This window comes from Sciurus carolinensis, unplaced genomic scaffold (genome assembly GCF_902686445.1).
Source record: "Sciurus carolinensis unplaced genomic scaffold, mSciCar1.2, whole genome shotgun sequence".
Lineage (NCBI taxonomy): Eukaryota > Metazoa > Chordata > Mammalia > Rodentia > Sciuridae > Sciurus > Sciurus carolinensis.
Window position 1 is genome coordinate 343,502 of NW_025920187.1, and position 27,464 is coordinate 370,965.

At 40.7% G+C, this 27,464-nt stretch overlaps 1 protein-coding gene across 1 annotated transcript; it reads right to left on the reverse strand.

Moving 5' to 3' along the window:
• Positions 1–25,462, reverse strand: LOC124974889 (sulfotransferase 2A1-like). The gene is made up of 6 exons (XM_047537853.1): positions 25,297–25,462; positions 24,022–24,185; positions 22,351–22,393; positions 19,515–19,609; positions 17,662–17,839; positions 1–421 (listed from the first exon to the last, which is right to left on the reverse strand). Exons 1-6 carry the CDS (start codon positions 25,430–25,432, stop codon positions 309–311), a joined length of 729 nt encoding a protein of 242 aa, XP_047393809.1. The 5' UTR covers positions 25,433–25,462; the 3' UTR covers positions 1–308.
• Between the last annotated feature and the right edge of the window lie 2,002 nt (positions 25,463–27,464).

The following is a 27,464-nucleotide window of genomic DNA, read 5'->3' on the forward strand; positions in this document are numbered from 1 at the left end:
GTTAGATTTGCTATGCACAGTAGTTGGGTAGATCCAGAAACACTCATCCCTGCAGGGAAAGGCGTTTCAGGTCTCGCTCCTCCCTCCCTGCTGGGCCTCCTCCCCTCTCCCATTCTCCTTCTCTACTCAGCTAGATTTCCTTTTGCTCCTCTATTAGTTTATATTTCATTGGTTCTTTATGCCATCCTGTCCTTCCCTCCCTTTTCTTGTAGAAATGGGTTTTATTCTAGAACTCCCCACTTCTGTACTCATCCCAGGACAGGACAACAATTATCAGCATCCATAGAAGATCCAGAATGTCTTCAACATTATTCCCATGGGAACAGGTCTTTGGGAAAACCTGCCATCTTCTCTTGGTATACTTTATTAAAGGCTTCATCTTGGGCCACTGTGAAGTGATTCTTCCAGTCCCCACAGATGCCTGGAAACATGAAGGAGAGTCACATCAGATCTAGAGACAGGTCTGAAGACAGGTCTTCTCCTTATACTGTCAAAGCAGTATAATGGCCACTGGGTCATGGTGAGCCCTCCTGCTGCCTGGGCACCGTACCCTTTTACACTTCTACCTGCCTCTATAGTGTGTCCTGACTCCCCCTCTCTCCCCAACCATCTTGTACCAAATCCATAAGCCACAGTGCTGGGTATAAAATCAGAACATCTGGAATATAACTAAGCCTGACCACTTCTTGTTTTACCCCTTTGGCCCAAGCTAACAGAATTTCTGACCTGGGTGATCAGATCAGATGACAACTAGTCTGCTTTGGCCATTCTCTGATAGAAGCTATTCTGCCCCTGACACCCACCCTGATGCGTTGCCAGGCCCAGTGGCTCCATTCACTTCTGGTTCCAAGTCTCCTAGGACTTCCAGTCTCTTTCAAGTAAGTCCCTTGGTACTTTTGTGCTTCTGGGCATAGGGTCCTTGTTGTTCCAGACACCACCCCTGGGACTGCCCAACTTTAAACATGCCAGGCTCCCCCTCTGCAGGCTCTTTACATGTCTTGACCTCACCCTAGAGTGCTGTCCTGCTGGACGTATTTACACCTTGTTCATTTGCCTCTTTCAAGTGTTTGCTCCCATGCAGTTACTCAGTGAGGCCCTCAGTTCACAACTGAACACCTCCACCCTCGTTCACTTCACAGCAATGATCAAACACTGCATGTTGTAGGCTTTTCCTTTTGGAATATGCATATGCTATGTTTTTAACATATTAGGAAGTCAGCACTTTCTATTAATTGTCTCATTCGTGGTGCTTCAAAGAATGACATGCTATATACTCAGTAAACGTTGTTGACAGGATTAATAAAGAGTGAATAAAATGTGAGCATCATACCATTTTTTACAGATAAGAATTTAGGAAGCCCCAGATCCTTTACCATTGAGAATATTTGGGTGGAATGGAAACTAATGATATGGACATAAAGCCTTCACTTAAATGATTAAGTGTTATAGTATGTATCATTTAAATTATTTCATATAACATTACAATAATAAATATATAAAAATATCTATGCTAATATGTTATATTTATGCAAACCCTATACTCATATAAATATAAAGTAGTAGAATGCCTAACTTGTCGTTGCTATCATATAAAAACTCATTCTTACTCTTATTTTCCTTGTTATCTTCATTATCAGACAATTTTCATTTATTTCTTCTGGTAGACTCTGCTCTCTCAGTGAGTGACATTCCCAGCCCAGTCCTCTGGTTTATCCCTCTGTGCTCCATGTGCACTGTGTGCAGGAATCCTGACCTCTTGAGTATCTTTTGAAGCATTTGGTAGATTTATTCCATGTCACACCATTCCAGATAGATGAGAACTGGAGGAATTTTGGAAAAAGAGGTTCTCACATCACTTGCAGTAGACATTTTCAATAGGCCTGAATCCAAGTGTGTTGATGTGATTCATCTTTCCTCACAAGAAGGAGGCCTGACAATGTCTCCTAGCAAACGACCTCCTCTCTACCTTCTTCAGTTTGCTGTTTCCGTGATATCTCTTTCTTTTTTTTATTATTATTGTATACAAATGGGATACATGTTGTTTCTCTATTTGTACATGGAGTCAAGGTATACCATTTGTGTAATCATACGTTTACATAGGGCAATGATGTTTGATTCATTATTTTTTTCCCTTCCCCCCACCCTTTCCATCCCTCTTTTCCCTCTATACAGTCCTTCTTTCCTTCATTCTTACCACACTCCTTATCCCTAACCCTAAACCTAACACTAGCCCTAAAGCTAACCCCTCCCAACCCCAATATATGTCCTCACCCGCTTATCTGCGAGTTCATTCGTCCTTTAGTTTTTTGAGATTGGCTTATCTCACTTAGCATGATATTCTCCAATTTCATCCATTTGCCTGCAAATGCCATAATTTTATCATTCTTCATTGCGGAGTAATATTCCATTGTATAGATATGCCACAGTTTCTTTATCCATTCATCAACTGAAGGGCATCTAGGTTGGTTCCACAATCTGGCTATGGTGAATTGAGCAGCAATGAACATTGATGTGGCTGTATCTCTGTAGTATGCTGATTGTAAGTCCTTTGGGTATAGGCCAAGGAGTGGGATAGCTGGGTCAAATGGTGGTTCCATTCCAAGCTTTCTGAGGAATCTCCATACTGCTTTCCAGGGTGGCTGCACTAATTTGCAACCCCACCAGCAATGTATGAGTGTTCCTTTTTCACCACATCCTCGCCAACACCTATTGTTGCTTGTGTTCTTGATAATCGCCATTCTAATTGGGGTGAGATGAAATCTTAGGGTAGTTTTGATTTGCATTTCCCTTATTACTAGAGATATTGAACATTTTTCATATATCTGTTGATTTCTAGTATATCTTCTTCTGTGAAGTGTGTGTTCATTTTCTTATCCATTTGTTGATTGGATTATTCATATTCTTGGTGTAGAGTTTTTTGAGTTCTTTATAGATTCTGGAAATTAGCGCTCTATCTGAAGTATGAGTGGCAAATATATTCTCCCCCTCTGTAGGCTCTCTCTTCACATTGCTGATAGTTTCCATTGCTGAGAGAAAGCTTTTTAGTTTGAATCCATCCCAGTTGTTGATTCTTGCTTTTATTTCTTGTGCTATGGGAGTCCTGTTAAGGAAGTCTGATCCTAAGCCAACAAGTTGAAGATTGGGACCTACTTTTTCTTCTATAATATGCAGCGTCTCTGATCTGATTCCGAGGTACTTGATCCATTTTGAGTTGAGTTTTGTGTAGTGTGAGAGAAAGGGGTTTAATTTCATTCTGTTGCATATAGTTTTCCAGTTTTCCCAGCACCATTTGTTGAAGAGGCTATCTTTTCTCCATTGCATATTTTTGGAACCTTTGTCTAGTATGAGAAAATTGGGGGGAGATCCAAGATGGCGGCCTAGAGGGAGACTGCACCCCCGGTCGCTCCAGAACCCAGGAGCTAAGAGGGGGAGGCATAGAGAGACTCGGACTGAAATAGAGCCACGGGTGAGTCTGCCCACTGGGTAAAGCTCGGCCGGGTGGCAGGCCCAGATAGAGGTGGCTTATCGGAGCCGGGCAGGGCAGCTAGAGTCATCCACAGGCAGTCCTGCGCACTCCGGCGGTGGGCCCCGCCCACACAGCCAGCTTCTCCAGGTTCTCGGAACGGAACTGGCCCGCTAGTGAGAGCCTTTCTGAACAGAGCAGGCTCCGAGTCCCGGAGCCCTGCAGTGCAGTGTACTCCTGCAAAGAACCAGCGGAGAGCCTCGATCTGCAATCAGCCTTAGGGATAAGGGCAGGGCAGCCGGAGACCTCTTCAGGCGGCTCTGCCCACTCCGGCTGCGGGCTCTCTTCACGGGGAGATCCAAGATGGCGGCCTAGAGGGAGACTGCACCCCCATTCGCTCCAGAACCCAGGAGTTAAGAAGGGGAGGCATTGAGAGACTCGGACTGAAGTGGAGCCACGGGTGAGTCTGCCCACTGGGTAAAGTTCGGCCCGGGTGGCAGGCCCAGATAGAGGTGGCTTATCGGAGCCAGGCAGGGCAGCTAGAGTCATCCACAGGCAGCCCTGCGCACTCCGGCGGTGGGCCCCGCCCACACAGCCAGCTTCTCCAGGTTCTCGGAACGGAACTGGCCCGCTAGTGAGAGCCTTTCTGAACAGAGCAGGCTCCGAGTCCCGGAGCCGCTGCAGCGCAGTGTACTCCTGCAAAGAACCAGCGGAGTGCCTCGATCTGCAATCAGCCTCAGGGATAAGGGCAGGGCAGCCGGAGACCTCTTCAGGCGGCTCTGCCCACTCCGGCTGCGGGCTCTCTTCATGGGGAGATCCAAGATGGCGGCCTAGAGGGAGACTGCACCCCCGGTCGCTCCAGAACCCAGGAGCTAAGAGGGGGAGGCATAGAGAGACTCGGACTGAAATAGAGCCACGGGTGAGTCTGCCCACTGGGTAAAGCTCAGCCCGGGTGGCAGGCCCAGATAGAGGTGGCTTAGCAGAGCCGGGCAGGGCAGCTTGAGTCTTCCCAAGGTAGTCTTCCACACTCCGGCAGTGGGCTCTTCCCACACGGCCAGCTGCATGGTGCAGGCCCACAGTGAGAGCATTTCCGCACAGAGCCAGTTCCAAAACGTGGAACCAGTAGGGGGCTAGGGGCAGTATTCTTCGAATGAGCTGCTTTATCAGATTCCTCCAAGACATCAGGCTACTGAAGGCTGGGAGGTGATACACTGGAAATCTACTGGGACACTAGAAGCCAATAGTGGAAAACTGCAATATCTCAGGGTCCCACTGACAACTGACCATTATGAGAAAACAAGGGAAGAAAATGTCCCAAACAAACCTAGATACTACATCAATAAAACCCAATGATAGCACAGCAGAAGAAATGTCAGAAAGGGAGTTCAGAATGTACGTAATTAAAACGATCAGGGAAGCTAATGAAGAGATGAAAGAGCAAATGCAGGCATTGAAGGAGGAGATGAAAGAGCAAATGCAGGCATTAAATGATCGCACCAATCAACAGTTAAAAGACCAAATACGGGAAGCACGAGATCATTTCAATAAAGAGTTAGAGATACTGAAAAAAAACCAAACTGAAATCCTTGAAATGAAGGAAACAATAAACCAAGTTAAAAACTCCATAGAAAGCATAACCAATAGGATAGAACACCTGGAAGACAGAACCTCAGACATTGAAGACAAAATATTTAACCTTGAAAACAAAGTTGAACAAACAGAGAAGATGGTAAGAAATCATGAACAGAATCTCCAAGAACTATGGGATATCATGAAAAGGCCAAATTTGAGGATTATTGGGATTGAGGAAGGCTTAGAGAAACAAACCAAAGGAATGAACAATCTATTCAATGAAATAATAACAGAAAATTTCCCAAATCTGAAGAATGAAATGGAAAACCAAGTACAAGAGGCTTATAGAACTCCAAACATACAAAATTACAACAGACCCACACCAAGGCACATTATTATGAAAATACCTAACATACAAAATAAAGACAGAATTTTAAAGGCCGCGAGAGAAAAGAATCAAATTACATTCAGAGGGAAACCAATAAGAATATCAGCAGATTTTTCAATCCAGACCCTAAAAGCTAGAAGGGCCTGGAACAACATATACCAAGCCCTGAAAGAAAATGGATGCCAACCAAGAATCTTATACCCAGCAAAACTTACCTTCAAATTTGACGATGAAATAAGATCCTTCCATGATAAACAAAAGCTAAAGGAATTTACAAAAAGGAAGCCAGCATTACAGAACATTCTCAGCAAAATATTCCATGAGGAAGAGATGAAAAACAACGATGCAAATCAGCAACAGGAGGCGCTAGCCTAAAGGAATAGCCAAATAAAGGAGAAACCAAATCATGTCAAAAACAAATATGAGTCAATTGACTGGGAATACAAATCATATCACAATAATAACCCTGAATGTTAATGGCCTGAATTCATCAATCAAAAGACACAGACTGGCAGATTGAATTAAAAAGAAAAATCCAACAATATGCTGCCTGCAAGAGACTCATCTCATAGAAAGAGACACCCATAGACTAAAGGTGAAAGGATGGGGAAAAACATACCATGCACACGGACACAGCAAAAAAGCTGGAGTATCCATCCTCATCTCAGATAATGTGGACTTCAAACCAAAACTAGTCAGAAGGGATAAAGAAGGACATTACATGCTGCTTAAGGGAAGCATAAATCAGCAAGACATAACAATCATAAATATCTATGCCCCGAACATTGGCTCAGCCACGTACGTCAAACAAATCCTTCTCAATTCCAGAAATCAAATAGACCACAACACAATAATACTAGGCGATTTTAACACACCTCTCTCACCACTGGATAGATCGTCCAAACAAAAATTGAATAAAGAAACTATAGATCTCAACAACACAATCAGCAATTTAGACTTAACGGACATATATAGAATATACCATCCAACAAAGAATGAATACACTTTCTTCTCAGCAGCACATGGATCCTTCTCTAAAATAGACCATATTTTATGCCACAAAGCTACTGTTAGTAAATACAAAAAGATAGAGATACTACCTTGTACTCTATCAGATCATAATGGATTGAAATTAGAAATAAATGACAAAATAAAAAACAGAAACTTCTCCAATACCTGGAGACTAAATAATACACTATTATATGATGAATGGATAACAGAAGACATCAGGAGGGAAATAAAAAAATTCTTAGAAGTAAATGAGAACAAAGACACATCATATCAAAATCTCTGGGACACTATGAAAGCAGTACTTAGAGGAAGATTTATTTCATGGGGTGCATTCAAAAAAAGAAGTAGAAATCAACAAATAAACGAGTTAACACTACAGCTCAAAGCAGTAGAAAAAGAAGAGCAGACCAATACCAAAAGTAGTAGAAGACAGGAAATAGTTAAAATCAGAGCCGAAATCAACGAAATCGAAACAAAAGAAACAATCGGAAAAATTAATAAAATAAATAGTTGGTTCTTTGAAAAAATAAATAAAATTGATAAACCCTTAGCCACACTAACAAAGAGAAAGAGGGAGAAAACTCAAATTACTAAAATTCGGAATGAACAAGGAAACATCACAACAGACACGAGTGAAATACAAAACATAATTAGAAGTTATTTCGAAAATCTATACTCCAACAAAACAGAAAACCTTGAAGACATCAACAAATTTCTAGAGACATATGAACTACCTAAACTGAACGAGGAGGACATACACAACTTAAATAAACCAATTTCAAGCAATGAAATAGAAGAGGTCATCAAAAGCCTACCAACAAAGAAAAGTCCTGGACCAGATGGGTTCTCAGCCGAGTTCTACAAAACCTTTAAAGAAGAGCTCATTCCAATACTCCTCAAACTATTCCATGAAATAGAAGAGGAGGGAACCCTACCAAACTCGTTCTATGAAGCCAATATCACCCTGATACCTAAACCAGACAGAGACACATCAAGGTAAGAAAATTTCAGACCAATATCCTTAATGAACATCGATGCAAAAATTCTCAACAAAATTTTAGCAAATCGCATACAAATATATATTAAAAAGATAGTGCACCACGATCAAGTGGGTTTTATCCCAGGGATGCAAGGTTGGTTCAACATTCGGAAATCAATAAATGTCATTCACCATATCAACAGACTTAAAGTTACGAATCACATGATTATTTCAATAGATGCAGAAAAAGCATTTGATAAAATACAGCATCCCTTCATGCTCAAAACACTAGAAAAAATTGGGGTAATGGGAACATTCCTAAACATTATAAAGGCCATCTACGCTAAGCCCATGGCTAATATCATTCTAAATGGTGAAAAACTGAAAGCGTTCCCCCTAAAAACTGGAACAAGGCAGTGATGCCCCTCTTTCACCGCTTCTATTCAACATCGTCCTTGAGACTCTAGCCAGAGCAATCAGACAAACCAAAGAAATTAAAGGGATACGAATAGGAAAAGAAGAACTCAAACTATTCCTGTTCGCTGATGACATGATTATATATTTAGAGGAACCTGGAAATTCCACCAGAAAACTTTTATAACTCATAAGTGAATTCAGTAAAGTAGCAGGTTACAAGATCAATGCTCATAAATCCAATGCATTTTTATACATAAGTGATGAATCTTCAGAAAGAGAAATTAGGAAAACTACCCCATTCACAATAGCATCGAAAAAAATAAAATACTTGGGAATCAATCTCACAAAAGAGGTGAAAGACCTCTACAATGAGAACTACAGAACACTAAAGAAAGAAATTCAAGAAAACCTTAGAAGATGGAAAGATCTCCCATGTTCCTGGATAGGCAGAATTAATATCGTCAAAATGGCTATACTACCTAAAGTTCTATACAGATTCAATGCAATTCCAATTAAAATCCCAATGATGTACCTCGCAGAAATAGAGCAAGCAATTATGAAATTCATCTGGAAGAATAAAAAACCTAGAATAGCTAAAGCAATCCTCAGTAGCAAGAGCGAAGCAGGGGGTATTGCAATACCAGATCTTCAACTCTACTACAAAGCAATAGTAACAAAAACGGCATGGTATTGGTACCAAAATAGACAGGTAGATCAATGGTACAGAATAGAGGACATGGACACAAACCCAAATAAATACAATTTTCTCATACTAGACAAAGGTTCCAACAATATGCAATGGAGAAAAGATAGCCTCTTCAACAAATGGTGCTGGGAAAACTGGAAAACTATATGCAATAGAATGAAACTAAACCCCTATCTCTCACCCTACACAAAACTCAACTCAAAATGGATCAAGGACCTCGGAATCAGACCAGAGACCCTGCATCTTATAGAAGAAAAAGTAGGTCCAAATCTTCAACTTGTTGGCTCAGGATCAGATTTCCTTAACAGGACTCCCATAGCACAAGAAATAAAAGCAAGAATCAACAACTGGGATAGATTCAAACTAAAAAGCTTTCTCTCAGCAAAGGAAACTATCAGAAATGTGAAGAGAGAACCTACAGAGTGGGAGAATATCTTTGCCAACCATACCTCAGATAGAGCGCTAATTTCCAGAATCTACAAAGAACTCAAAAAACTCTACACGAAGAATACAAATAATCCAATCAACAAATGGGCTAAGGAAATGAACAGACACTTCACAGAAGAAGATGTACAAGTAATCACCAGATATATGAAAAAATGTTCAACATCCCTAGTAATAAGGGAAATGCAAATCAAAACTACCCTAAGATTTCATCTCACCCCAATTAGAATGGCGATTATCAAGAATACAAGCAACAATAGGTGTTGGCGAGGATGTGGTGAAAAAGGAACACTCATACATTGCTGGTGGGGTTGTAAATTAGTGCAACCACTCTGGAAAGCAGTGTGGAGATTCCTCAGAAAGCTTGGAATGGAACCACCATTTGACCCAGCTATCCCACTCCTTGGCCTATACCCAAAGGACTTAAAATCAGCATACTACAGAGATACAGCCACATCAATGTTCATTGCTGCTCAATTCACCATAGCCAGATTGTGGAACCAACCTAGATGCCCTTCAGTTGATGAATGGATAAAGAAACTGTGGCATATTTATACAATGGAATATTACTCCGCAATGAAGAATGATAAAATTATGGCATTTGTAGGCAAATGGTTGAAATTGGAGAATATCATGCTAAGTGAGATAAGCCAATCTCAAAAAACTAAAGGACGAATGATCTCGCTGATAAGTGGATGAGGACATATAATGGGGGGTGGGAGGGGCTAGCATTAGGTTTAGGGTTAGGTTTAGAGTTAGGCTAAGGAGAACAGTAAGAATGAAGGAAAGAAGGACTGTGTAGAGGGAAAAGAGGGGTGGGAGGGGTGGGAGGGGTGGGAGGGGTGGGGGGGAGGGGAAAAATATAATAAACATCATTACCCTATGTAAACGTAAAAAAAAAAAAAAAAAGAAAAAAAAAAAGAAAATTGTATTTATTTGGGTTTGTGTCCATGTCCTCTATTCTGTACCATTGATCTACCCGTCTATTTTGGTACCAATACCATGCCGTTTTTGTTACTATTGCTTTGTAGTAGAGTTGAAGATCTGGTATTGTGATACTCCCTGCTTCGCTCTTGCTACTGAGGATTGCTTTAGCTATTCTAGGTTTTTTATTCTTCCAGATGAATTTCATAATTGCTTGCTCTATTTCTGCAAGGAACATCATTGGGATTTTAATTGGAATTGCGTTGAATCTGTATAGCACTTTAGGTAGTATTGCCATTTTGACGATATTAATTCTGCCTATCCAGGAACATGGGAGATCTTTCCATCTTCTAAGGTTTTCTTGAATTTCTTTCTTTAGTGTTCTGTAGTTCTCATTGTAGAGGTCTTTCACCTCTTTTGTGAGATTGATTCCCAAGTATTTTATTTTTTTCGATGCTATTGTGAATAGGGTAGTTTTCCTAATTTCTCTTTCTAAAGATTCACCACTTATGTATAAGAATGCATTGGATTTATGAGCATTGATCTTGTAACCTGCTACTTAACTGAATTCACTTATGAGTTCTAAAAGTTTTCTGGTGGAATTTCCAGGTTCCTCTAAATATATAATCATGTCATCAGCAAACAGGGATAGTTTGAGTTCTTCTTTTCCAATTCGTATCCCTTTAATTTCTTTGGTTTGTCTGATTGCTCTGGCTAGAGTCTCAAGGACGATGTTGAATAGAAGCGGTGAAAGAGGGGCATCACTGCCTTGTTCCAGTTTTTAGGGGGAACGCTTTCAGTTTTTCACCATTTAGAATGATATTGGCCATGGGCTTAGCGTAGATGACCTTTATAATGTTAAGGAATGTTCCCACTACCCCAATTTTATCTAGTGTTTTGAGCATGAAGGGATGCTGTATTTTATTGAATGCTTTTTCTGCATCTATTGAAGTAGTCATGTGATTCTTAACTTTAAGCCTGTTGATATGGTGAATGACATTTATTGATTTCCGAATGTTGAACCAACCTTGCATCCCTGGGATAAAACCCACTTGATCGTGGTGCACTATCTTTTTAATGTATTTTTGTATGCGATTTGCTAAAATTTTGTTGAGAATTTTTGTGTCGATGTTCATTAAGGATATTGGTCTGAAATTTTCAAGCCTAGATGTGTATCTGTCTGGTTTAGGTATCAGGGTGATATTGGCTTCATCGAATGAGTATGGGAGGTTTCCCTCCTCTTCTATAATACTTTGTGGAGTATTGGAATAAGCTCTTCTTTAAAGGTTTTGTAGAACTCGGCTGAGAACCCATCTGGTCCCGGACTTTTCTTTGTTGGTAGGCTTTTTTTTTTTTTTTCCCCTCCCCCCCACCCCTCCCACCCCTCTTTTCGCTCTACACAGTCCTTCTTTCCTTCATTCTTACCGCTCTCCTTAGCCTAACTCTAAACCTAACCCTAAACCTAATGCTAGCCCCTCCCACCCCCCATTATATGTCCTCATCCGCTTATCAGCGAGATCATTCGTCCTTTAGTTTTTTGAGATTGGCTTATCTCACTTAGCATGATATTCTCCAATTTCAACCATTTGCCTACAAATGCCATAATTTTATCATTCTTCATTGCGGAGTAATATTCCATTGTATAAATATGCCACAGTTTCTTTATCCATTCATCAACTGAAGGGCATCTAGGTTGGTTCCACAATCTGGCTATGGTGAATTGAGCAGCAATGAACATTGATGTGGCTGTATCTCTGTAGTATGCTGATTTTAAGTCCTTTGGGTATAGGCCAAGGAGTGGGATAGCTGGGTCAAATGGTGTTTCCATTCCAAGCTTTCTGAGGAATCTCCACACTGCTTTCCAGAGTGGCTGCACTAATTTGCAACCCCACCAGCATTGTATGAGTGTTCCTTTTTCACCACATCCTCGCCAACACCTATTGTTGCTTGTATTCTTGATAATCGCCATTCTAATTGGGGTGAGATGAAATCTTAGGGTAGTTTTGATTTGCATTTCCCTTATTACTAGGGATGTTGAACATTTTTTCATATATCTGGTGATTACTTGTACATCTTCTTCTGTGAAGTGTCTGTTCATTTCCTTAGCCCATTTGTTGATTGGATTATTTGTATTCTTCGTGTAGAGTTTTTTGTGTTCTTTATAGATTCTGGAAATTAGCGCTCTATCTGAGGTATGGTTGGCAAAGATATTCTCCCACTCTGTAGGCTCTCTCTTCACATTGCTGATAGTTTCCTTTGCTGAGAGAAAGCTTTTAAGTTTGAATCTATCCCAGTTGTTGATTCTTGCTTTTATTTCTTGTGCTATGGGAGTCCTGTTAAGGAAGTCTGATCCTAAGCCAACAAGTTGAAGATTTGGACCAACTTTTTCTTCTGTTAAGATGCAGGGTCTCTGGTCTGATTCCGAGGTCCTTGATCCATTTTGAGTTGAGTTTTGTGTAGGGTGAGAGATAGGGGTTTAATTTCATTCTGTTGCATATGGTTTTCCGGTTTTCCAAGCACCATTTGTTGAAGAGGCTATCTTTTCTCCATTGCATATTTTTGGAACCTTTGTCTAGTATGAGAAAATTGTATTTATTTGGGTTTGTGTCCATGTCCTCTATTCTGTACCATTGATCTACCTGTCTATTTTGGTACCAATACCATGCCGTTTTTGTTACTATTGCTTTGTAGTAGAGTTGAAGATCTGGTATTGTGATACTCCCTGCTTCGCTCTTGCTACTGAGGATTGCTTTAGCTATTCTAGGTTTTTTATTCTTCCAGATGAATTTCATAATTGCTTGCTCTATTTCTGCAAGGAACATCATTGGGATTTTAATTGGAATTGCGTTGAATCTGTATAGCACTTTAGGTAGTATTGCCATTTTGACGATATTAATTCTGCCTATCCAGGAACATGGGAGATCTTTCCATCTTCTAAGGTTTTCTTGAATTTCTTTCTTTAGTGTTCTGTAGTTCTCATTGTAGAGGTCTTTCACCTCTTTTGTGGGATTGATTCCCAAGTATTTTATTTTTTTCGAAGCTATTGTGAATGGGGTAGTTTTCCTAATTTCTCTTTCTGAAGATTCATCACTTATGTATAAGAATGCATTGGATTTATGAGCATTGATCTTGTAATATGCTACTTTACTGAATTCACTTATGAGTTCTAAAAGTTTTCTGGTGGAATTTTCTGGTTCCTCTAAATATATAATCATGTCATCAGCGAACACGGATAGTTTGAGTTCTTCTTTTCCAATTCGTATCCCTTTAATTTCTTTGGTTTGTCTGATTGCTCTGGCTAGAGTCAAAGGATGATGTTGAATAGAAGCGGTGAAAGAGGGCATCCCTGCCTTGTTCCAGTTTTTAGGGGGAACACTTTCAGTTTTTCACCATTTAGAATGATATTAGCCATGGGTTTAGCGTAGATTGCCTTTATAATGTTAGGAATGTTCCCACTACCCCAATTTTTTCTAGTGTTTTGAGCATGAAGGGATGCTGTATTTTATCAAATGCTTTTTCTGCATCTATTGAAATAATCATGTGATTCTTAACTTTACGTTTGTTGATATGGTGAATGACATTTATTGATTTCCGAATGTTGAACCAACCTTGCATCCCTGGGATAAAACCCACTTGATCGTGGTGCACTATCTTTTTAATATATATTTGTATGCGATTTGCTAAAATTTTGTTGAGAATTTTTGCATCGATATTCATTAAGGATATTGGTGTGAAATTTTCTTTCCTCGATGTGTCTCTGTCTGGTTTAGGTATCAGGGTGATATTGGCTTCAATAGAACGAGTTTGGGAGGGTTCCCTCCTCTTCTATTTCATGGAATACTTTGAGGAGTATTGGAATGAGCTCTTCTTTAAAGGTTTTGTAGAACTCGGCTGAGAACCCATCTGGTCCTGGACTTTCTTTGGTTGGTAGGCTTTTGATGACCTCTTCTATTTCATTGCTTGAAATTGATTTATTTAAGTTGTGTATGATCTCCTCGTTCAGTTTAGGTAATTCATATGTCTCTAGAAACTTGTTGATGTCTTGAGGTTTTCTGTTTTGTTGGAATTTAGGTTTTCAAAATAGCTTCTAATTATGTTTTGTATTTCACTTGTGTCTGTTGTGATGTTTCCTTGTTCATTCTGAATTTAGTAATTTGAGTTTTCTCCCTCTTTCTCTTTGTTAGTGTGGCTAAGGGTTTATCAATTTTATTTATTTTTTCAAAGAACCAACTATTTATTTTGTTAATTTTTCCAATTGTTTCTTTTGTTTCAATTTCGTTGATTTCGGCTCTGATTTTAACTATTTCCTGTCTTCTACTACTTTTGGTATTGGTCTGCTCTTCTTTTTTCTAGGGCTTTGAGCTGTAGTGTTAAGTCATTTATTTGTTGATTTCTACTTCTTTTTTTGAATGCGCCCCATGAAATAAATCTTCATCTAAGTACTGCTTTCATAGTGTCCCAGAGATTTTGATATGATGTGTCTTTGTTCTCGTTTACTTCTAAGAATTTTTTCTTTCCCTCCTGATGTCTTCTGTTATCCATTCATCATATAATAGTGTATTATTTAATCTCCAGGTATTGGAGAAGTTTCTGTTTTTTATTCTGTCATTTATTTCTAATTTCAATCCATTATGATCTGATAGTGTACAAGGTAGTATCTCTATCTTCTTGTATTTGCTAACAGTAGCTTTGTGGCATAAAATTCGGTCTATTTTAAAGAAGGATCCATGTGCTGCTGAGAAGAAAGTGTATTCGTTCTTTGTTGGATGGTATATTCTATATATGTTGGTTAAGTCTAAATTATTGATTGTGTTATTGTGATCTATGGTTTCTTTATTCAATTTTTGTTTGGAAGGTCTATTCAGTGGTGAGATAGGTGTGTTAAAACAACCTAGTATTATTGTGTTGTGGTCTATTTGATTTCTGGAATTGAGAAGGATTTGTTTGACGTACGTGGAATAGACAATGTTTGGGACATTGATATTTATGATTGTTATGTCTTGCTGATTTATGCTTCCCTTAAGCAGCATGTAATGACCTTCTTTATCCTTTCTGACTAGTTTTGGCTTGAAGTCCACATAATCTGAAATGAGCATGGATGCTCCAGCTTTTTTGCTGTGTCCATGTGCATGGTATGTTTTTCCCCATCCTTTCACCTTTAGTCTATGGGTATCTCTTTCTATGAGATGAGTCTCTTGCAGGCAACATATTGTTGGATTTTTCTTTTTAATCCAATCTGCCAGTCTATGTGTTTTGATTGATGAGTTCAGGCCATTAACATTAAGGGTTATTATTGTGATATGATTTGTATTCCCAGTCATTTGACTCATATTTGTTTTTTGACATGATTTGGTTTCTCCTTTATTTGGCTATTCCTTTAGGCTAGCTCCTCCTGTTGCTGATTTGCATCGTTGTTTTTCATCTCTTCCTTCATGGAATATTTTGCTGAGAATGTTCTGTAATGCTGGCTTTCTTTTTGTAAATTCCTTTAGCTTTTGTTTATCATGGAAGGATCTTATTTCATCGTCAAATTTGAAGGTAAGTTTTGCTGGGTATAAGATTCTTGGTTGGCATCCATTTTCTTTCAGAGCTTGGTAAATGTTGTTCCAGGCCCTTCTAGTTTTTAGGGTCAGGATTGAAAAATCTGCTGATATTCTTATTGGTTTCCCTCTGAATGCAATTTGATTCTTTTCTCTCGCGGACTTTAAAATTCTGTCTTTATATTGTATGTTAGGTATTTTCATAATAATGTGCCTTGGTGTGGGTCTGTTGTAATTTTTTATATTTGGAATCCTATAAGCCTCTTGTACTTGGTTTTCCATTTCATTCTTCAGATTTGGGAAATTTTCTGATATTATTTCATTGAATAGATTGTTCATTCCTTTGGTTTGTTTCTCTAAGCCTTCCTCAATCCCAATAATTCTTAAATTTGGCCTTTTCATGATATCCCATAATTCTTGTAGATTCTGTTCATGATTTCTTACCATCTTCTCTGTTTGGCCAACTTTGTTTTCAAGATTAAATATTTTGTCTTCAATGTGTGAGGTTCTGTCTTCCAGGTGTTCTATCCTATTGGTTATGCTTTCTATGGAGTTTTTAACTTGGTTTATTGTTTCCTTCATTTCAAGTATTTCAGGTTTTTTTTTTCAGTATCTCTAACTCTTTATTGAAATGATCTCGTGCTTCCTGTATTTGATCTTTTAACTGTTGATTGGTGTGATCATTTAATGCCTGCATTTGCTCTTTCATCTCCTCATTTGCTTCTCCGATTGTTTTAATTATGTACATTCTGAACTCCCTTTCTGACATTTCTTCTGCTGTGCTGTTGTTGGGTTTTATTGATGTAGTATCTAGGTTTGTTTGGGACATTTTCTTCCCTTGTTTTCTCATATTGGTCAGCTGTCAGTGTGACCCTGAGATATTGCAGATTTCCTCCATTGGCTTATAGTGTCCCGGTAGATTTCCAGTGTATCACCTCTCAGCCTTCAGTAGCCTGATGTCTTGGAGGAATTTGATAATGCAGTGCTTCCGAAGAAAGCTGTCCCTAGCCCCCTACTGGTTCCAGGGCTTGGAGCTGGCTCTGTGCGGATAGGCTCTCACTGTGGGCCTGCACCGTGCAGCTGACCGTGTGGAAGGAGCCCACCCCTGGAGTGTGGAAGGCTACCTGGGGAAGACTCTAGCTGCCCTGCCCTGCTCTGATAAGCCACCCCTATCTGTACCTGCCGCCCAGTCCAAGTTTTGCCCAGTGGGGGAGACTCACCCTGTGACTCTATTTTTGTCCAAGTCTCTCAATGCCTCTCCTTATTGAGTCCTGGGTTCTGGAGCGACTGGAGATGCAGTCACCCTCTAGGTCACCATCTTGGATCGCCCCATAGAAAGAGCCTGCGGCCGGAGTGGGCAGAGCCGCCTGGAGAAGTCTCTGGTCCCCTGCCCTGATCCCAGAGGCTACTTGTGGATCGAAGCTCTCCGTTGGCTCGGGGATTTGTGGCTGGCTCTATTTAGAAAGGATCTCACTGGGCGGTCTGCTCCAAGAAGTTAGCCTTGAAAGGCACCTTCCACCGCAGGGGGCCGGGCTGCTTGGGGAAGTCTCTGGCTGCCCTGTCCTGGTCCCTGAAAGCGCTTGTGGGCCAGAGCATGCCGCACTGGCTCCGGGACTTGGAGTTTGTTCTGATCAGAAAGGCTCTCACTAGGGGGCCTGCTCCGAGAACCTGGAGAAGCTGGTTGTGTGGGAGGGGCCCACTGCTGGAGTGCGCAGGGCTGCCTGTGGAAGACTCTAGCTGCCCTGCCCTGCTCCAATAAGCCACCTCTATCTGGGCCTGCCACCCAGGCCGAGCTTTACCCAGTGGGCAGACTCACCCGTGGCTCTATTTTAGTCCGAGTCTCTCAATGCCTCCCCTTCTTAACTCCTGGATTCTGGAGTGACTGGAGATGCAGTCACCCTCTAGTCCGCCCTCTTGGATCACCCCGGTATCTCTTTCTTTAGGGCAGTTCTCTATGGTAAGTCAGCAGTGGAGTAACCCAGACACCACCATCTCCAATACCACCCTCCTCTCCAGCACTGAATCAGCTTTCCCCAGGTACCTGCAGCCAATACCAGTTTCATGCAAACATTTTTTTTTTCTATAAGGGAACACTAGCAGCCTCAGGAATAAATGATTAAATTTGATATGTTCAAACACCTTCACTCTTACTGTCGGATGGTAAAGAGAAGAGTGCCTTCTAAGTAATCTCATGCAATCTCAAACCAGAGCATTTACCTTTCCTTGCCATTGAGAAGTGCAGACTCGTTAAAGATTCAGGCACTGTTTCAAGATTAGACATCTTGTTTTGTTTCATGACGTGGAAGGAGCTATTCTTGAGGACTGAATCCAGTTCTTCTGGATTTAACTTCTTTCCCAGGAATTGACAGATCTTCTTTATGGTGCTTCTTGGCTCCTAAAATATGAGCAATCAAGAGTGATGCTGTGAAAGGGGAAGACAGCAAACATGGGAAGATTGGAATTGAAGTTTAGGAGGGATGCGGGGAAGAAAGAGGAGAGGAAAATTTATCCGAATGGGAAAAGACTGAGATGGATTCCAGAAGGAGGGAGAAAGCAAAAGGGGACAGGAAGAGGGACAGAAAGGATGTGGGATATGAAGATCAGGATTGTTTCCCAGTGTGGTTGAGTTTAGGACACCCCAGAGGCAGGTGTCAGGATTTCTAAAGAGACTCCTGAGAGTGCAAGATAAGGCCAGGAGACAAAGCCCCAAAGACTCCTCCTTACCCCAGATGATGCTGTGTCCCATTACTGGCACTTGAGTAACACATAGGGCTTTGGAATATCTTCCTCAACTCAAGCCCCATGATTATGAATGGATAACCCAGGAGATCTCTACAAGGACATACATCCTTGAAAGAAAAAAGAATTGCTTTGGCTCCTACACCTTCCATTTAGGATTACAGTGCTTTATTATTATTTGTTTCCCCTGAGCCCCAGTTACTATAGAACAATAAGAAACAACTGTGGCAATAATTTAAAAAGTGTTGTGTTATTTGCAGGGAGAATTACAGGGAAGTGTGGGAGCTTGCTGCTGAGGTAGGTGAACGTGGCGTCCAGGGCTCCTTGGTGAGAACTGACTTCATGCTGAGAACACAGGAGAACATGAAGTAGCTGCAGGAAGGAGACCAGAGGCCTTTCACCCAGGGAAGCAGACAGCTTGCATATGGCACCTGCTCCGTCTCCAAGACATCACTAACAGACCACATGTTTTCTAAGGTGTGTTCACTGTTCTGTTTTTCCTACATTGCTTAATTATTACAAATAATATTTCTAAAAATTCTAAAGAGTTCAGTTACATCTGGACCCAGTTGACTCACACAGAACTGTGCAGTTTTGTGCAGGTCAGTGTGGCATGGTCGTGCACCAACAGAAAAATCAACTTAGAATCAGTAGATATTCAGCGTGCTATATCCATCAGTGTAAGTGTCCTATCTACACACTCAGATATTTACTTGGGAAGTTTGAACAGACTCTCCATTTGCAATGTGGAAAGGCACAATGACTGTCATCCACAGTCACCATCCTGTGCTCAGATAGGTAGAGGTCTTCGGCTTGCCCAGCTCTACCTGCACCCACCCCAGTGCTCAGCACCATCTGCAGACCTTTCCTGTCACTGCAGCCCCTGACCTCTCAGAGGAGTCACACAGAGTGACTTCTCATCTTCTCATCACCTTGTCAGTGAAGGGGAGAAGCCAGAGAGAGGGACACATTCTGGGGTTAGTGCCTTTTGCCTGTCCCTTGTGATGACTAGGTTCCTCTCAGCATTCAGGTTTCTGCACAGAGAATTCCTTGACAGCCACAAGTATGAGAATAAGCCCTGGCACCTGCCTCAGTGTGTGGAAGGGCCCTTTAGTTGTTCCCAGACGGAACCCAGGATGAGGCATGGAGAAAGGGCTTGAACTTGGTGAGTGTTAAGCATAAGCAGGGTAAGGAAGACTCAGGGCTTATTAATTCCCAGTGTTCTCCAAGAGGCTGTGCTTTGACAGGAAATGTGGAGTGGAGACACTGAGGATCAAGAGGGAGCACGGAAGTTGTGTAGTGGCAGGCACTGACTATGAGAGGCTGCTCACCTTCTGTAGCTCTTCATAACTCAGCAGCAGGACGTTCTCCCTGTGTCTCATGGACATCCAGCCACGAATGTGCTCAAACCATGATCCATAGGCCACTGCAGGTCAGGCACAGGGGTGCAGGTTACACATTACCAAAACAGGGGCTGGGCTGTCCCTGTCACTCATCACAACCTGACAGTTTGATTCAGGTATATTGATAATGTTCCTCAAACTAGGTAATGAAACAGAGAGAGGCACCATTCCTGAATTCATTCTATGAAACTAGTATCTACCTGATACCCAAACCAAGGACATATCAAGTCAGAAAACAACAGATCACTATTGCTGTGATACACAGACACAGAAAAACTATTAAATATTAGCAAATCCTATTCAACATGTAAGATTATACATCATGATGCGTTGGTTTCATTCTAGGGATGTAAGTTTGGTTCAACTTGTGAAAATTTATGAAGGGTTTTTACCACATCTGAAGAATCTTCCTTGACAGAAGAACTTGACTGAACGTCATGAGTATATGTGTCAAACCGAAAGCCAATATCATGCTAATTGGTGAAAAACTGTAAACATTTCTCCTAAGATCAGGAACAATGCAATGATGTCCAGACTCACGGCTCCCATTCAATAGAGTTTTTGAAACTCTAGCCTTAGAAATCAGGCAGAAGAAGGGCAAAAAATATTACAAGTAGGAATGAAGCCAAATTATCACTGTTTGCAGATGATAAGATACTATGCTTTGAAGACACAAAAACTCTCCCCAAACACTTCTACAACTGATTACCAAATTCAGCAAAGTAGCAGGATGCAAAACCAACAGAAAGCCCAAGATCAGTTCTTCATAACAGTAATGTATCTGCTGAGGAAGAAATCAGGAATACAATTCTATTCACAATGGTCTTAAAATATCCTAGGTATCCAGGCTTGGTGACAGATAGTTACAATCCCAAGGACTCAGGAAGGTGAGGCAGGAGGACTGGGAGATGAGAACCAGCCTGAGCAACTTAGTGAGGTTGTCAGCAACTCAGCAACTTCTAAAAAAGGGCTGGTGATGTGGCTGTGTAGTTAAGCACTCCTGCGTTCAGTCCCTGGTACCATATCAAACAATACTCAAGAAACCCTGAATGTGATCTATCTAAAGTGGAGAAAATTCTCTTTCAATGAGAATTACAGAATACTGAAGAACGAAATTGAACAAGGCATGAGAAGTTGAAAAGCCCTCTTTTGTTCTTGGATCACCAGAATCAATATTGACATATTACCAAAAGAAATCTACAGATTCAATGCAATCCCTATCAAATACCATTGACATTCTTCAGAGAAATAGAAGGAAGAGTCCCAAAATTGAAATGACACAGAAAAATTAGAGCCATTAGAGCAGTGGAACATTGATGAAGAGCTGGCATGTGGCTCAGTGGCAGAGCACTTGACTGGCATGTGCACGGCCCTGGTCTAGTCCCCAACACACACTCTCACACACAAAGAGTAATGCTGAAGGTGTCACATTCCAACGTCTCCCCAGTCTTAAATCATACCAAAGAGGTGTAGTAACACAAAAATTGAACTTACGTCAAAACAGACCCATAGATCAATTGATTAGTATAGAAGACATAGAGACAAACCTTCACAGACAGACTCATCTGATCCGTAACAAAGACACCAAAAGCAAATATTGGAGGAAACAGCCTATTTAATAAATGGTGCGTGGAAAACTGAATACCTGCATATAGAAGAATGAAGCTAAATCCTGCACAAAAATGAACTCAAAGTGGATCAAAAAAACATGAATTAGACCATCAACATTGGAACTACTAGTAGGAAACAAAGCGCCTTCATGTCAATGTGTAGATGCAGGAATGTCTTTCTCCATAAGACTCCTGGTGTTCAGGAAACAAAACCAAGAATTGGTAAATGAAATGGCATCAATTAACGTTTCTGCACAGCAAAGGGAAAGAGAGAAAGAAGAGAGGATCTACAGAATGGGAGAAAATCTTTGCCAGCTACTCCTGTGACAGGATTAATACCCAGAATATATATAGTATTCAAAAACCTTAATACTGAAAATCAAAAACCCCAATGAATAGATGGGTAAATGACAATCATATCTCAGAAGGAGAAATATGATGGCAAACAATTTTATGCAAAAGATTGTCAACATCTTTCACAACCAGATAAAAGCAGATGAAAGCCACACTGAGATTGCATCTCACTCTAGTTAGAATCATCAAGAACAGAAATAACAATAAATGTTGTCAGGGATGTGAGAGGAAAAGAACACTTACAATTAGTACCAAGAGCATGGATATCAGTATGGAGTTTTCTCAAAAGTCTAGGAATGGAACCACCATATGCCTTGGTCATAGAATCCCTTGGTATTTATCCAAAAGAATTAAAGTCAGTGTACTATAGCAATGCATGCATGCCCATGTTAATAACAGTTCAATCACAGCAGCTAAGTTATGGAGCCAGCCTAGGTGTCCACTGGCTGATGAATGGATACAGAAAATGTACTCCATATACATGACATGGCTTACTCAATCATAAAGAAGAACTCAATTCTGTCACTTGCAGGAAAAAGGAAGGAACTGGAGAACAACATGCTAATTGAAAGAATTAGGACTCACAAATTCAAAGGTTGTCTGTCTTCTCTCATATGTGGAAAATATACAGAAAAAGAATACAAAAGTGATACCAGGAAATTAGATGAAAGGCCAGTCGAGTTGGGGAAGCAGATCTTATGTCTCAGAACTCTCACCGTTTCCTTGGATGAACCATTTAAAGTATTGTTCCAGTGACTCTGGTTTCTTAGGAAGGTTTGATGTAGTCCAAAAATAATAACCTGATACAAGAACATCTTTGGGATTTCTCATGAGATATAGCACCTTAAATTAAGAAAAAATGAGAGAATGAAAAATCAGTCTCAATCAGTCATTTCTCACCTTGATCTTGATCTTTCCCCAGGCAGTTCTTACTGAATCTCTATTGAACTTCAGTGGGTTCCTTTAACAAATTAGTTATAGTACTCCTTAATAAAATATACCTTGTAAACTTCATATTTCATATTCCTTGATAGGAATAGAAGAGGTCTCACATTTTTCTTATTTCTGGGTTATTAGTCTACAGAATAGAGGAAGCTGCTGAAAAGTTTTAAATGGTAATTGGTGAATTATTTTTGTGTTCTCCCATAATGATCACTAACAGCAGAATGGATTAAGAAATTATGGAATATTGAGATTCATAACGATGTACGGTCATTCACACACAGAAGACCTTTGAGAATTGCACAGACATTACTTTCATAAAGCATGAAGGCATTTATACAAATTCAAGAATAAACAATGTAATCTGTAACTGTATTCCAGGGTGTGTTTCCCTCAGTTTGTGGGCACCGATTGGTAGAAGGGGCCTGGGGAATCTTTCTGGACTGTAGAAATGTCTAAGTCTGGTCTGGAGTACAGTTGCTTAACTGTGTACATATGTATATATTAAGAGACCAATTGGTTATTTTTTTTTGTTTTTTGGGTGCTGAGGATAGAACCCAGGCGCCTTGTGCTTGCAAGGCAAGTACTCTACTGACTGAGTTACCTCCCCAGCCCCGAGGCCAGTGTTTAATGTTAATGAAAACACACACAAACACACACACACATCACACACACCAGTGGGAGTGGAACATTAGAATTTGACATGTGTTTGCATCAACTGTCTTGGTGTTATTCTTGCAGGTCTAATGTCTTCTTAGGCCTCAGTTTAATGAGGCTGAGGTTAATGAAACCCAAAAGGAGACATGGAACTGTGTGTATTGGAGCAGCCTCACTGTGAGGCACTCTCCAAGACAGGAGTTCATTAATCTAGGTTTCTTGTTCATGTGTAAAGAAACATATGAAAAAAATCAGAAGTCAACAAAAATTTTGGAAAGCATGTTTCTACAAATAACCTGTGACACCTTAGATCTTGGATATCCATGGTCCTTGCCGATTGATCCTCAGCCATGGGGAGGTTGACGTGGCTGCTGATGACAAAGCACATTGACATGCAGTGGGATGCGGTGGTTAGAATAGAGAGCCAGTCTCCTGAGCAGTCCCAGGATTTATGCATTTATCGATGTAGGCATACTCTGCACTCCATATGGGCAATTCTGACTTGGGGGCTTCCACCTACCTGGCGGGAGGCTTTTATTGAATTAATATCGGCTAACGTCTTCAAGAGAAGGAAGCAGGGATACTCTAGTGTAGATGCAGTTATAAATTCTGGTTGCACATAAGATGTGGTTTTCTAAGACTCTGGCCTTAGCCAGTCCTGTTATCCCTGAATTCAGGCTAGCTAATTGTGCAATGGTCCATATCCTTGCACTCAAGTGTAGTCTGAGTTGTGGCCTCATTAACCTCACCTAGTGTCTGAGAATCTCAGGTCTCTCCCAACCTACCCCATGAGCAGACAGCCTGGTAAGATCTACAGGTTTTATCTAGGCCCATGAAGGACAAAAAGCATTGATGAAACATTAGATACTTACCTTGGCCTTGGAAGTGAATAACGACTTGGGGAATAGATGGAAGGGAACGTGAGAGGTCAGGAGCCTTGGTCTTTCATTCTCATTTAGCAATTTGTATCCTACATCTGACTCTACCCAGGGTGAGCGTTCCCAGATGGGCACAGACTGAATCCACTGGTATCCCCCTTGGAGTGAATTAAGGAGAGAATTTCAGTCAACCAGTGTGTTCCTAGATAAGGAAGGAAAAGTGATGTTCATTCATTTCAACCTGACTTGTGAAGAAGGAACCATGATAAAATCCATAACATAAACATAACCATATCCCCATTCAAAGCATGCAATCAGGTGCTAAGCAGTGTTAATCATGTTCCTGTTTTTTGTCAGCCAATGTTCAGAACCTGTTCATCTTTGACAACTGGAACTCGGTGCTTATTAACAGCATTTCCCTACTTATGTCCATGTTTCAGTCCCTGCATCCCCACCATGGGGTTTTCTATTTCTATGAACTTATCTACACTAGGTATTTGCACCAATGGAATCATATAGAATTTGTCTTTTTGTGATCAACATATGCATTTAGCACAATGCTCTCAGGATTGATCTATGTTGTAGAAGGTGTCTGAATATTTTTCGTTGTTAATGATGAATTTTATTCCATTGTATTAATATGCCACACCTTGTTTATGCATTCACTTGTCAATGCATTTGAGGTTGCTTCTACTTCTTGTCTATTTGCTGAGATCCTTTTATGATGTTCCCACTCTTCTTTACTTTCCATAACACCATCCCTTCTGATTCCATGGCCTCCATTGTCACTCAGTTTGCACTGCTCCTGCCCCAGTTCCACTCCCAAGGTTGGAGGATTCATGCCCTTTCAGTCCCTTGCAATTTCCCTGCTCATTTTTGATTTCCAACATTTCCCATGGTGATTCTCCTACTCTAAAATAGACTTCTTCTCCACATGATCTCCTATTCAGTCTTTTTATTTCTACTGATCTGCTCTTTTGCTGTTATTTCTTCACTGGTCCTCCTCACCACCCATTTCTCCCATGGCATCACACAAACACCTGAATCTGCTTAGGATTCACTCCTATACGCTCTTCCAATACCTAAGATGATCCCTGCTGAGCACTTGTTTCACTCTCTGCAATTGTCTGAATGGAAGTGGCTGGGGCACTGCCCCTTCCTCCCAGAGCAGGGCTCCCTGGCATGTGGAGCACATTCCATCCATCTGCTGAGTGCACAAGGACGTAGCTCTCACCTTTCTCATGGGTGTTTCCAGACCTGATTCCTTACCTGATTTAGGGTACGACACCATTATTGTATCTTCATCCTTTATCACAAACTTAGTACATGCTTCTTTTATACCTTCAATGCTATAACCAAAATCAGGGAAAGGAAACACTTCAAACCACAGGAACTCATATGTCATGATGATGAGTTCTCTCGTTGTGGGGCTGGAGTTCAGCTGTAGCCACCATTGGAAGTTGTGGGAGATTTTGGGAGACTGGACTTTAAAGGAAATTTCAAAGAATCATTAACTTTTTCTTATCAATTTAGCTGGTTGGTAAAAGCAAATTTTCACGGGTGATCCAAAGTTGCATGGGATTGAGCAATTTTGGACACATTCAGTGACCATGAGCATGATGATCTGGGTGTGAGTTCATGGGCAGGAACCCACAGCAATGCGGCCATATACACCATTGATCAATACCTGGGACTTGAGGAAAGCCATTCTTTTCCATTTATTTGCATTACAAAGAGTTTTTGTATAGAATTTTTACATGAAATTGAGAGATACAGTGTAGTGATAATAGCCTGGAAGGATGTTGAGGAACATGCACTGATGACTCTTTGATTCTAAAGGATAAGTTCCTGCGGTAGGGTCATTAGATATGGGGGTGGACTGTAACTGGATCCGGAGTCCAGTCCTTCTTTACCTTCTGATGATGCATCAGACTGGGTTTCATTCTTCCAGGATTTAAGGACTGAGATAAGTGAATTTTCATATCTGCCACATCAGCAATCAATGAATGCCCTGTCACATACTTGTGCTAGCACTTTCAGTTCCCAGTTGAACCTGTGGGTCAACACGTCACATGTGTAAGCAACATACCAAATCCAGGGAGTCCTTAAACAGTGGTCTCCTGCTGTCAGGAATGCTTAAAGACACACCTGCATTTTTATCAATTCCCCATGGACTTCTGTCACCTCCAATGAGAACCATGTGATGAATGATGTCAACCCACGTTGAAGGCAATAGTGTTTTATGTAGAATGTTTGGTCATCAGGAGCAGAAGCCCTTTCCATCCTTCCTGCCAATTCCTGGGTGAGTTACTAGACTGAGCAGTTGTGTATTCAACTGGGAGCTGTTGATGCTGATTCTAAATCTGATGTGGCTCAGCTGCTGTGTGAATCCTGGGGAGAATGACCACCAATTGGGGCATGAGTATGACTCTGGCTGAAATAAGAGTAGTATTTAATCCCCCGATATGATGTATGACACTTTTCCTTTGCAGCCTTTAAAATTCTATCTTTATTTTGTATGCCAGGCATTTTCATTATAATGTGCCTTGGTTTGGTCTGTGGTAATTTTGTACATTTGGTGTCCTGTAAGCCTTGTGGATTTGGTTTTCCATTTCATTCTTCAGATTGGGAAAAATTCTAACATTATTCCATTGAATAGTTTGTGCATTCCTTTGGTTTTTGTCTCTGCACCTTCCTCTACCCTGATGATTCTTAAATTTGGTGTTTTCATGTTATCCCATAGTTCTTGGAGGTTCTGTTCATGGTTCCTTACCATCTTCACTGTGTGGTCAACTTTATTTACGTGATTATATATTTTGCCTTTATTGTCTGAGATTCTGTCTTCCAAGTGATCTAGTCTGTTGGTTAAATTTTCTATTGAGTTTTCAATTTGGTTTATTGTTTCTTCATTTCAAGGATTTCTGATTGCTTTCAGAATCTCTATCCCTGTATTGAAATAATATTTGCTTCCTGCTTTACTGTCGTATATCTTCCTCTACCTTTCAGATCATTTTAATCATGTACTTTCTGAACTCCTTCTCTGATATTTCTTCTAGTGTGCTGTCAATGATTTTTTTATTGTAGTGTCTTGGTTGTTTGGGGTGCTTTCTTCTCTTGTTTTTTTCATTATGTCCTTGTGTCTTCCCCTCTAGCAGTGCAGATTTGAAGTATTACATTTTAAACCCTATAGATTTATAGGGTTCCTGCAGTTTTTCAATACCTCACCTTTAAGGGGTAGATCAATATGAAGGGCACCCAATGTGAAAAATATGCAGCTTTAAATCAATTAGTCCCTATTCAGATGTTTACAGTTTTATTGCAACAAACAGAAATGAGGTGCTCAATTATTACCTACAATGTAAACAGTAGGTTTGCAATAGTGTGTACACATTGCAGTGACTCAGAAGTGGACTTTCAGATCCTGACTGTTGTCCCAG

What these genes read in the sequence shown, in the direction of transcription:
- LOC124974889 (XM_047537853.1), bottom strand. Translation starts at nt 25,432, where the DNA reads ATGACATATGAGTTCCTGTGGTTTGAAGTGTTTCCTTTCCCTGATTTT. An exon ending in GGTGTCGTACCCTAAATCAG is followed by an intron (nt 24,186 to 25,296) that starts GTAAGGAATCAG and finishes ATTCACTCCAAG; the next exon opens with GGGGATACCAGTGGATTCAG. An exon ending in CTTCTCAATGGCAAGGAAAG is followed by an intron (nt 422 to 17,661) that starts GTAAATGCTCTG and finishes TCATGTTTCCAG; the next exon opens with GCATCTGTGGGGACTGGAAG.